General features: G+C 40.8%; 1 protein-coding gene across 1 annotated transcript in view; it reads left to right on the plus strand.

Moving 5' to 3' along the window:
• The first annotated feature begins 9,271 nt into the window (after positions 1-9,271).
• RREB1 (ras responsive element binding protein 1) overlaps positions 9,272-12,327 on the plus strand; it is a 44,260-nt gene continuing 41,204 nt past the window's right edge. Inside the window, exons 1-2 of the mRNA XM_053466270.1 lie at positions 9,272-9,325; positions 10,177-10,239. Of these exons, the coding sequence (XP_053322245.1) occupies positions 9,304-9,325; positions 10,177-10,239 (85 nt within the window). The 5' untranslated portion in view covers positions 9,272-9,303. The remainder of the gene's footprint in view (positions 9,326-10,176; positions 10,240-12,327) is intronic.

Here is a 12,327-nt window from a genome sequence, read left to right on the forward strand (position 1 = left end):
AAATGCAATAGCATAGCTCAGAATCCAGAAGGGATGAACAGTAGCAGTTTCTGGAGCTCAATTCAAGCAGCCATCCTGAAGAAGAAGAAGAAGGGGGGAAAGTAAGTTTGTTTGTTTTGGATATTTTGTTTTGCAACAACAAATACTTTGTTACAGCATCCACAAGCAACAGGTAGGTTTCAACATAGACGTGTACATTGCTTTGTCCATCCCCAGTGGACACATTTGTATTTAATGCCTGAAGATGCTATGTGAAATTAAGTCGATCAATGTTAAAAAAAATCCACAAAAAAACTTTAAAAAAAAAAAAAAAAAGTTGTGATCCAGTGTTGGAAGAGATGATGTTGCTTTTTTTTTTTCCTCCCCCTCCCCCATCTCCTCCTCTCTCCTCTCTCTCTCCGCCCTCTTGACTCTCCTTCCCCTTCCTTGTTAAAGTCTTTCTACCAACCAGCTTTGAGCAGCAACAGCAGCAGCACCAAGAGCAGCGTTTTGCCTACAGGACCTTGATGCTCATCCATATTAAACCGTCTGAGCTCAGGAATCCAGCCAGATCATCTCCTCGTAGAGCAAAGTTTATTTTTAACCAGCAAGCACTACCAGATCTTGGATGGTGCTGCTGTTACTGCTGTGGCCTCACGGAGAAAGGACTTATCAAACTTTCCACTGCCCTGCTAAAGAAACTTTTTTTATATATATATTTTATTTTGCTCCCTTCACCTTTATTTTTTTTTACATTGATGTTATTTTACTACCTATAGTTTACTCCCTTTTTTTTTTAACTGGTCCCCACATTCAACCTTAAGATGAAGGCATCTGCTTTAAGGTAAGTTTTATAAACTATTGAAAAGTTTTGTTTCGTTGTTTTTTTGTTAGTGGGGTTTTAGTATATATGCCTTGTGACACTGCAGGAATAAATGAAACGATCAGGGGGATTTGTGGCTTGTGGAGTTTCAGGGCTTCTTATTTTGTTGCCCTTTTCTGATAGCTGGTCGCCTCTCCTCCCTGTCCTTCCCCTTGTAGCTGCATCCACCATGTATCTCCCTGTCTGTTCTCTGATACCACTTGCTGTGTGCAAAGAGAGGTGGGGGGGGGAGATCTGTTGGCCTTGACTAACTTTCCAACAATTGTGTTCGTCTAAAGTGGTAGATTCTAAGAAGTTAAGTTTCTGGATTGGTGTTTTGAGAGTGTGTTTGCGAAGCATCTGCGCCTTGTACTGTGTGTGTGAAATGTGGATCGGGGAGGAATCACACGTAGCAGTACTAAGATACCATCGTCATCGTGAGTACAGGAAGGAGTCTGGCATCAAAGCAGATGGGGGGGATGTGAGTGGGGGTAGGTGATAAAACTTTTTTAAAATTTTTATTGGGATGGATGAGGGTGAGTGAGCATGTATGTGAGTGAGTGAGGTGCTTGCTATACCATTTCCTCATTCTTCCTCCTGCCTACATCACACTCTTTCCATAGATGCTCTTTTATTTTTGGCTCTGCTGGTCATCACTCATCTATAACCAACTCGGTTCTGATCACAAGTCCTCCATCCAGAACTCTTCTGGTTTGAATTATTTTCTGGATTCTAAAGTCATCCCCCTCTGCCATGTTACCCTAAGTAGATGGAACCAGTCGGGACTCGCCTCCCTGGAGACTGCAAGACTGCGACCTTAATGGTTGCTAAGAGGCAGGGTGTTTTTCTTTCCACTCCTGCCTCCTTGATGATGGTTTTTTTTTGGGAGGGGGGTAGACTGGGTTCTAATACCCCCTTTACTTGTGTTCTTGTGCCTTATTTTTTTCCCTTTTGCTACTTGTTGCAAGTTTTAGAAGGTCATCTAGAACGGATGAAACTTGTGTTTTGGGAAACTTTTTAAGACCCCTTAGATGTCTCGCTCCTTTTCCCCCCAAACAACATACTGATCCTTGACTTCCCAAGTTGCTAAACATTTAATTAGATGTCTGAGCTGCTGTGGGATCTTGCAAGGGCTCTTCTGAAGTCCAGGGCTGGCAGCTGCTCTGTGCACCTCCATGAGGCATCCTTGATGAGTTCTAAAAGGAGGAGGAGAGAGCTTTTTTCCTGTCTCAGCAGATCTGTCCTCCCCTGCTCCTTACTGGTTAGGAGATAGAACGAGCCCAGATCCGGATGAGCAGTTCACATTCCGTTACGAAATTCTACACGGCTTAGGAGCCAGCACAGCAGCACCAACATTACTGGTCTGCACTAAGTGAACTTATCTGATGGATCCCATGGTGGGATCTGCACATACTTCATGGCAGCCTGCAGGCACATTGGGGTGGCTTCACATACACAGCAAGGATCTTAAGAAACTTCTTGGGATGATCATCTTTATTAATGATTTCATTGTTTATTATTCCTTAATAATAATTCACAGTTGATTACTTTTAGTTCACTTTTTATGAGTGTATATGTTTTTTTTTTATCTGTTGCATCATACCTGGCGATAGCATGGCTACGTTTGGCAATGGTGATCTATTGAGCCTTTGAAACTACACTTCCATTCACAATGACTACTAGTAAAAAAGATGGCCATATGAATAGCAGACAGAAACCAGTATAAGGTGGATGAAGGAATGCACATGGGTGATGGATGGCACTATTACGGTATTCTTTTTGGGGTAAATAAAAAGATGGATGCTTGTGATTTGTGTTAAGCTTTCTTTGCGAGAGCATGTTGCTTGTAGATGGCACTGGCATGGCTAAATATATTAAAACTGGATTCCTTGATTTTACACCAAAAGTACTAGCAACTACATTTAACTAATTTTAACTATTTATCTAGCAAGGTCCCAGAATAGAAAACTGTAGTACCTCCTGGCTCGATAAGAAATACACCACAGGGCTTGTAGACCACAAAATGAGCAACCATCCTTTTTTTGGAAGCTGGAAAGAGCTGGACGAGTAGTGGTTACATGTTCTAGGCATCCAGGAGAAGTGGTAGAGGCAGATGCCATAAACTCTATACTGTATGAGACTTCATCACATAGGTTTTTACCAGGGTGCATCCCTGTACAGAATTCCAGACCCAACTTAACCCGGGAGCATGGGATCAGGCGCATGTTTCTAAAAGGAAATGTGCCGATGCACACATTGGCTACCCCCATTTCATCAGTCTGGATTACATTGTAGTTGTGCAACCTACTATCTTTGTTTCCTTACTTGTGTCAGGGTTGTGGAGTCAGATGGTCTAAAGTTCGCCAGTAACCCTTGCATTGTCTGTTCTTCGTGACAAGGAGGAGAGTGTATCTACTGGACTACTTATATTTTACATGATTTTTTAACTATTATTTTTTAACTTCCGTTGTTTGTTTGAGGCTATATGCATATGTCACTTTAGAGGATGACTGACCTATCTCTGGGTGTCTTAACTCCTTCTGCTCCAGACCGCAGTGGTGTTTTAGCTTGTAACAGTTTACCATAGTGTTTCATTGTTTTAATCGCCCAGATCTGTTCCAGTTTTATGTTGCATCGCGTTACACGTATAATCTGAATGTGAAACCATGTTTGTTTGTTTTTTTTTGTTTCCATCTAAGGTTGTCATTGCCAGCCCTGCAATTCATGTATTAACCCCTGCTGGCTGCTAAAGGGTTAAATAAGGGACCATAGAATTGTGTCACTCTATAATGATAAAAACAAACAAAATTGTGCACTTTTGATGGTTGCATTCATTATCCTTTTTTTTTGTTTTTTTTTTTTTAAAGAAGGTGGTGCTTTGAAGGTCATAGGATAAGTGTTGCTAAGCAGCTAAACAGAAGTGTGCTAAATTTAACCCTCTTATCTCTGAAAGGCCCAAGATGCAGAATTTTGACTATTTTTTTTTCCTTTTAAAAATTGTGTAGATTAAAGTTACCAACTTTTTTTAATTTGCTTTTAGTCTGTATTAATTGGCTGCAGTGGGCCAAGACGCACGATGGCTTGTGCCACAAATTATATTTCTGAGCATCATAGGAGTTAATGTCTATAACAGCTGGAGTACCAGAGTCCTGGTGGCTGTGCCTTTTAGGAAATATTGCATCCACTGTGCCCTACCTGGAGAGGGCTAATTGATGTAGGGCGCCATGGATATCCCCAAACAGAGCTTTGTTACTTTTTGTTTTCAAAATCTAAAAGTTTCGGTTTGAGGATAACAAACTAAAGTGGTGCCACTGATGCTAATGATTTTCTGCTGGAGAGACCTCATAGTAATGCAAAGTACTGCCAGACTTGCCTGAATGAGCCTGTGGCAGTATAGGGGTTAAGCAGCCGGCACCGTAACAGTCCTAGTGCTTGTTTGCCCAATAGGTTTATTACCTGGCAGTCTATAGAGACAGAGGAGTAGAGTGAATCATTGTTCTGACATGTTGAGCAGCGAAGGGTGGGACATTTTTGTGATTCTGTTATCTGCGATCAGGTAAAGGATGCATGTTGCACACAATACGATGAACGTGTGAAGAGGCTCCATACCTTTTGATTGTTTACATTTAAGACAATGCTGCTTTAGAACTGAGTGGTTTTTGCCCCTGTGGTGCCGCTTTATCAAACTAATCCATAACACGGACAAAGTCGTCAGAGCGTCGCAGAAAGTAAGTATTTTCTGCGCATCAGTCGAACACGTATAGTAATCTCGCTGTGATCAAAACATCTATTCTGTGTTAACGTAAAGGTCACATGAAGGTTAAACTTACAGGGTCACCTTGCCTAGGTTTCACTCCTGGTTTCTAGTGCCTATGTCTCTCCAGTGACTAGGAGGCAGGGGTTTGTGGGACCCTGTGCTTATACACTATGTCAGGTTAATATATTATATATATATATATATATATATATATATATATATATATATATATATATATATATTTATAATATATCATATGGGTCACACATGGTGTACCCTGTACTGTTGGATGACAACCCATGTACATTATCAGAAGCAAAAGTACCATTACAGTTTGTTTAATCATTAAGAGGATGCTGTGGCAAAGCCACATGACAGCCTGGGCTAGCACCCGGAGCATTGCAACATCCAGTTTTCATTTTTTTTTTTGTTCTGCCCCCCCACCCGCATGCGCAAAGCAGGAAACTTAACTTGCGTGGGGATGTCCTTAGCATGTTTTTTTTTTTTTTTTTTTAAAGAGTAGCTAAGTAAACTGCACCTGGCCCTGCGAACAGAAAGACGAGATAAACTGCTAGTCGTGCAGCGTTCAGGTTAATTGGTTATGGCTTCATCTACATTAATAATCTGATGTAGAAGGATAAAGAAAGGGGAGCAGCAGATGTGATGTAATTGGAGATTAGCAGTGGGCAATTCCAGAGAGCCGTACGATCTGCTGCGTCCGAGCTTCTGATTGTACTAATTGCCCCCCCCCTGCACTTGTTGCAATGCGGAGGTGGCGGTAGTAAAATATACATTAAATGCTGGTTGTGTCATGTGAGTTCCACACGCAAGGTCAGACAGCACTACGGTACCAATCGCTTTAGCCAGTATTGGCTGTTGGTGATGGGAGTTTTCCCTGCTGGAGGGGGGCAGAGAGTATATCATGGCGATGAACCACGTACTTAAGGAATATTTATTTTTTAAAAGGCCACTTTCAGAATACTAACCAGGAGCGAATCTCTATATAATGTTTTCCTTGGCAGGACAGACACATTCCGGTGAATCGTGTTTTCACTGGTGCCTGGGCTTTTCAGGTTGGCAACCTCACTGTTAAACAAAGGTATATTTCAGTGAAAAGGTGCTTCAGACAAAAGCAGCGGGTGACGGGTGGAGACTGTTTGTTCAGTGTGATTCAAACAAGAGCGACCCAGAGAGCCTAAAAGCTTCTGTAGACGTCCAGGGACCATGTATTGTGTGACGAGGATTCACCTGCAGACATCTATGGTATGGCTGCTAATGGGGTGGCTGATTCCAACAATCCCCCCTCCCCTACAAGGCGTTTGGAAGTCACTCACGGAGTTAAAAGATAAAATTGTTAAAGGACTCGGCTATTTAACTTTCCGGGCTGTAGCTTTTGTTACCTGGTATAAATCAATCTACGTTAAATAGGAGAGTGGGAAAGCCCGTGTGCTCCCTCCTCTTGCAACGTCGAGTTTGTCTCTATTTTTTTTTCTTTTCTTATTTTGCTGTTGAAATAATTTTACGAAAAAGATGTACACTTATATTAAGATTCCCCTCCTATCCCATCCCTGCTGTGAAAAGGGATTCATTATTTCCTATTAGGAAAGGAAGATAAAGAGTCCTTGGCTTTATTTTGGTAACAGATGTCCATCTCGATTAAAAGCATCTTGTTAGATTAGCTTTAGACAGGACACAAGCCGGTGTCCTCCTTCGAGCGGCTGCAGAGCACATGGTAACGTTTAGGACCTGATGTTTCTACAGCAAACAGAGCAGGTGAAGCAGAACGCATTGTGGATTTACCTGTTTAGCGTGTTGCCAAGGCGAGCGATGCCATGGAGTTTGATGCTTTTGTTAGTTAAATGAAGTTAGCCTTTTGGAGACTTTAGAATAAGATGGAAAGGGTGTGTTATTATTTTTTATGGTCCGTAAAACCCTTTTTTTTCTGTACATACAGAACAATTGTTTATTAGTAAAAGTTTATGTGGCCCGGTAAGCCAGTATCCAGGCATACTGCTGATGCTGGGTTTCTGTGTGCTTTTCATATTTTCCTTCTCCTATCTCATACAACGGTTTGGAATGAATTAGCCACCATACTCTGCTCCTGATGGATGGATGTGAAGCATGGCTTCCATATTGATTTCAAGCACCCATCGCAGATGGAATATGGATAAACCTTCAGGCATAATCACTAACATAGTTAGAACTTGAGTCACAGCCCCATGGTCCGCGACTTGTTTCTTCCATTTTCTATTCTGACTGTAAAGGGACGCGTTTACGGGAAAAATCTTTTACATGGAAGCACCTCCCTTCAAGGGGTATTTTTAAAAAGCCAAGTGGTATCCAGTGTTAGGTCCCCTTTTTATTTATTTATTTACAGCAAGGTATAGCAATTGATTTTTTTTCATTTCGGAAATAAATGCTGGGTTAGGATCAGCGGTCTGGCTGGTATGGACTCTTGCAGTTGGTAGGCTTTTGTCTACCTTTCGAGACAATAGAAACTGATTCCGATCAGCAATACAGTTCCGGTGGTTGCTATGGTGATAAGACCACTCTTCAAGGTTTTGCGAAGAGACCACTGAGATTCCAAAAGCTCGTAACTTTTTTTTTCTATGTTGGTACTTTTTAAAAGGTATGAATTTCAACTAAAGACTCCAAGCTTTGCTCAACAGTCACTTTTCATACATAACCCCCTATTGTGCCTGTGTCTGCATGTGCTACATTTTAATTGTTTGAAAGACCTCCCAGTATCATGTTTGTCTTTTTCTTTTGTGTTTTTGTTTTGTTTTTCGTTTAAAAGGTATGATAACAATTACAAAGAGGGCTACCTAAAATAGACCCATCAGGGGTTCTTAGTTCACGCAATACATTGTGTTTCTTGGGCCGGTTTTCCTTGACATTGAACCGTCTCTGTTCAAATGGCCAATGCGATAGCCGTATAATTGCCGAAAGTCATTTGTTCCCCCATGAAATAACTCATAATCCGGAACTATATATATATATATATATATATATATATATATATATATATATATATATATTTTTTTTTTTTTTTTTTTTTTTTTATTTTTTTACTGCTGCGACTTTGCGTTAAGAACCATTTTTACCACCTGTTACTAGAAAATGATTCACGCCTTATTTGTTGTAAACACCAACTGTAGTTCTTAGTCGGGATTTTTCTAAATGCCTCTTCTTGTCAGTTGGAAAAACATCTAGGATTTTTTTCTAGACAGTTGTTGTAATGTAAATATGCTGCTTTTTTGGTACAATGGGGTGGGATGGGATATCCCCCACCCTTGCAGTTTACGTTGCTTAGCTAAGTAAAAACATCTTGGCTCCAGACTGGTCCAGATAACCGAACATCTTAATTATATATCTGGTGAAAGATAGGCGAGGATGATAGGCTTCCACAATCTCCTGTATCACTGGTGGGCCCATCCTAGTTCAGGGATGACCGACTTAGAACTTAGTTTTGGTGAAGAAACCAAATGATCCTCCCACCCTTGATACAGCCTTTTATCTAAAGCGTTATCTGGTTTTGTGGTTCTCTGCAGGTAGCTGCCCCAGCCCTGCTCATTAAATGTATGCAGCTCTGAAGCAACTCCCTGCTGGTCCAGGGATATAGTCTTAAGCTAGGGGAACTGCCTAGTCTTTATGGTACTAGTAGTCCTACAGTTTTTACAGGACCACCTTAAATTGTGTTTTCCTATTTTGTATATTACTGATAGCTATATGGGTTAAAGAAATGGAAGTGTGGTAACCCACTGAACCGGGGACCCCGATACAATGTGAATATACGTGTGTGTTGTCTTCTCAGCTTAGGGTACCCACACCTCCAAAGAGGTTGTCTATGATTCAGGCTCATTGTCACTATTGTGCAGTGTAATCAGTGGCCCCTCTTTTAGAGAGGATGTTGGGAGTAACTAATAATCTGGACTGCCTGTTTCTTTTCCTGTTTGGAAAGTCATTTCCCTCTTCTGGGACAGTTCCTTCAGGAGTTTTAATGTCTTGATCTTGAATGCCCTATATCCTCAGTCTCATACTGTGCATAGCGGTGGAATTAGGTAGAGTATGGAGTATAGGTGAGCTTGATACATCGTGGCAAACATTTAGATGATGTTAAGTTTCCAGCCATACCTAGTTTCTTAAAGTCTGTTAAGAAGGAAATCATCCCTCAAACATGATAGGAGGCAATGGAGGAGCATTTTTCATTATAACATAGAAACAATGATTTTGACAGCAGAGCAGAATCATTTGGCCCCTTCTAGTCTGCCTTTTATTTTTCTTCTTGTTGTAAAAGCACTCCTCTACTGGGAGGCTGCTCCACTTATCTATCACCATGTTGGTGAAATAAAACTTTTTCATTGTATGAAAGTGTTAAGTCTGGGAGGAGTTGGCTGAAGCCTTTCAAAATCTACAAAGGATGAACGTATATGACACTTTTCTGTAGAACAGTGCTTTCAGATGTTTTTAAAACAGTGTAGATTGTGTCACTTTAAGTTCTATTGGATCCCTCTTTCAGATATACACAGGACTATAGTGTTGTAACCTCCATGGCAGGGAAGTGGTTAAGTTGCTTGCCAATAAGAGGTGTGGGAGGGTTACTCCGCAAGCTTTCACTCCTACTCGCAACTAAAAGAAAAAGTAAAAAGCCTTGCAGTGCACCTCTGGCCCCTCCAGGAGCAGGGCTGATAAATCCCTTCGCAGGATGGTAACAAGATGCTGGAGAGGTAATTTATCCATCAGTGCCAGGTTTCTGAAGTGATTCATCGCCAGCATGCACACTTCTTTCTCATGCACTGCTTCTGAAACTCTACCAGGTGACTTGCCTTCCAAATCTGTAACGCTCTCAGGTTTTGTTGTCCGAGGTATCGTCTGGGTGTTGCTCCATCATCTGATCCTCCGAGGGGTGGCTTTTTTAACGTGTGTGTGTGTGTATGTGTCGAGTTGGCTGTACAGGCATCACCAAAGCTCTGTGTGTTTTCTTAAATTTCAGGGTTGAGCACATGCTCAAAGTACAATGGCTTTAATGTCTCCTAAATGGTGGTAACATGTTGCATTTCAATAGGACAGTAGGTGGTTGCCTCTTAGACGTACTCCTAAAGTGACAGTCGCCATATACCATCTTACTAAGAAACACTATAGCTTCTAGGGGGTTAAATTGCTGTGGCTAATGTATTCCTGTCTCTGCCTGCCCATCATCATTGCTGATCTGCAACTAGAGAAGGGCGCTGGAGACGTATATCTGGCCTCTGTGTGATAATGAAATTACTGTTTATCGTGAATTTCTTCCAGCGGGAAGGACGTTTTAGAACAGAATGCCAATACTCTACTTGTTTGCAACACTTTCTTTTAGTTGAGTGATATATTTAGTACTTCACAAGAGATATTTTGCCTTGTCGGTCCTAATTACATGCAATACTCTTTGTCTGTCTGTGCTTTTATTTTGTTTGCTCGTCTGAGAGCCTTCACAGATCAATGTTATCTGTTCTTCCATGGGGAACAGGGATGTGGGGTGTCATATATTATAATGGCTTCATAAAGTGAGTTCGGGCTTCTAATGGATACTAATGCATTGCAGATCCCTACAGTGACATCTGTAGTGACTGGGACTGGGAGCTGGCACTCACCGATGGAAAACCAGGTAAGGATGGGTTGCATCTCTGAACTCTTCCAGCCTTGTTTCTCTATTCCCCCCCCCCACCCTCCCCACTTAAACTTTAATCTCACCAGACGTGAAAAACCAGCAAGAAGATAAATGTCCCTGAAAGTAATCACCATATCAAAGAGGTCGCAACAAAGGACTTTTAGTTTGATTAACATCTTTATTATAGTGAAATGTCTGGACCAGTATGCTTTGGTGATGTTACTCTACTGGTTTCATCCGATGTCTGCACACAAACACAGCCTGCAGAAAAACGTATGAGATGTACTGGACATCATCAGATGTGCCTAACCTGAAAAAGCTTAGGTCAAATAATGGCAATTACAGTCCTACACTCTGATTCGCAGCAGCTCAATTTTTATATTAACTTTTGTTTAATCTATAAAAATGACCATGATATAAAAGTCCTAACTCCAGGCTGGCTCATGTGCAGTCATCCATGCATTGTAAGACTTTTAGGGTGGCTGGAGGTGATAGGAGTTGTACTCCAACTGGACAACCACAGCGGTGATGCTCTTAACAGTTTATCCATCTCATATAATGCCTGAGTTTTATTTATTTATGTTTTGGCCATGGCAATATTTTTTTTTTTGTTTGTTTGGGGCCGAACTGTTGTGCAAGTTCAGGCTGTCTGCATTTAAATGCTGGTGGCGGCTCGAAAGCTTGAATTTGCATCTCTGAATTCTTCATATTTGCTTAATGTCTTCAACCTGGATGCTGCATACCCTGCACTTTTTGTTTATTTATTGTAAGCAGACCACTTGTTTTCACCTAAAACAGACCCCTTCATCTTGGTTTGTTTTCAAATCACGGCGTTAGGCGACTGCACACTGGTTACTGCTTTCTTCTGGTCTGACCTAAAGCCATTGCTGAAAATTAGAATTTTTTTTTTTCTGAATAATAATATATTTTGGACCATATGTTAACAACAAAGAAACATAAGTTGCTAGTTTTGTGACACATTTTAATTGTAGTCAGACAAATGTTGTGTTTCAAGTTCATTAAAGTACAAAGTAAACTTTTTTTGAACCGCCAAGATTTTAAATTGCTGTTGTGGAGGGACAATTTCACTGAAAAACCCAGAATTCTTGGTCCCTCTTTCTTCATCTGTATCCAAGTTTTAAAGGTGACGGTAATGTGTGTGTGTGTGTGTGTGTGTATAGAGAGATTATTTATAAATAGAACAAAACTGTTCTTATACTTATTTACATAAATAGTCACAAAGTCACCTAAAGTGTTGGCTAAGCCCCATTCTGTAGCCACATGTTGTAGATAGAGATGTGTTAAGAGGCTATAACAGTAGGGATTACACATTTAACCACATCTGATTTAAGAGTAACAAACAGTTTGGTAATTGCTACCTGAAAGAATCTGATAATTACCAGGCTCGGTAACTTTTCGCATGCGTTACACAAGATTCTCAGCGTCTGGAAAAAGAACTTTGAAGCAGGTGTCCGTAAATCTCTAATAACTTTCTCTTTTCCTGCATGGAAGGACAGCCATAATTGGCCAGTGTTACTCGTTTATCATGTTTCATTTAAACACGGCAGTACGTGATCTTCGGAACTTTACAGCCACGGGATAGTGGTAAACCTTTTAACATGGTGACTACGTTGAGATCAGCTTTCTTACATAGAAACACAGAATTTGACACCGATAAGGACCACTTGGCCCATCTAGTCTGCCCATTTTTCCTGATACAGAAACTCAAACCTTAATCAATCCTTAAATCTTGTCTTAGATTCTGGATAGCCTTATGCCTAGCCCACACGTATTTAAATTCCATCACTGTATAAGCCTTTACCACTTCTAATGGGAGGATGTTCCATTTATCTACCACCCTCTCAAAAGCAGTCATCTTTGAGTTTATCTATTATCGCATACTTTGTAGTGAGCAGTCATATCTAAAAAGATTGTCATACTCTTGTCAGATCTTTACTCGTATTAATCATTAATATTCTTAAATGTATATGGAACCAAAGGGTGTTGAAGTGCCGACTCTGTTGCCACATAGCGTGAATCTGATATTTTGCTATGCTAATGTCCCATTTAGTTTTTGCATCGACT

Source organism: Spea bombifrons, chromosome 5, assembly GCF_027358695.1.
Source record: "Spea bombifrons isolate aSpeBom1 chromosome 5, aSpeBom1.2.pri, whole genome shotgun sequence".
Classification (NCBI taxonomy): domain Eukaryota; kingdom Metazoa; phylum Chordata; class Amphibia; order Anura; family Pelobatidae; genus Spea; species Spea bombifrons.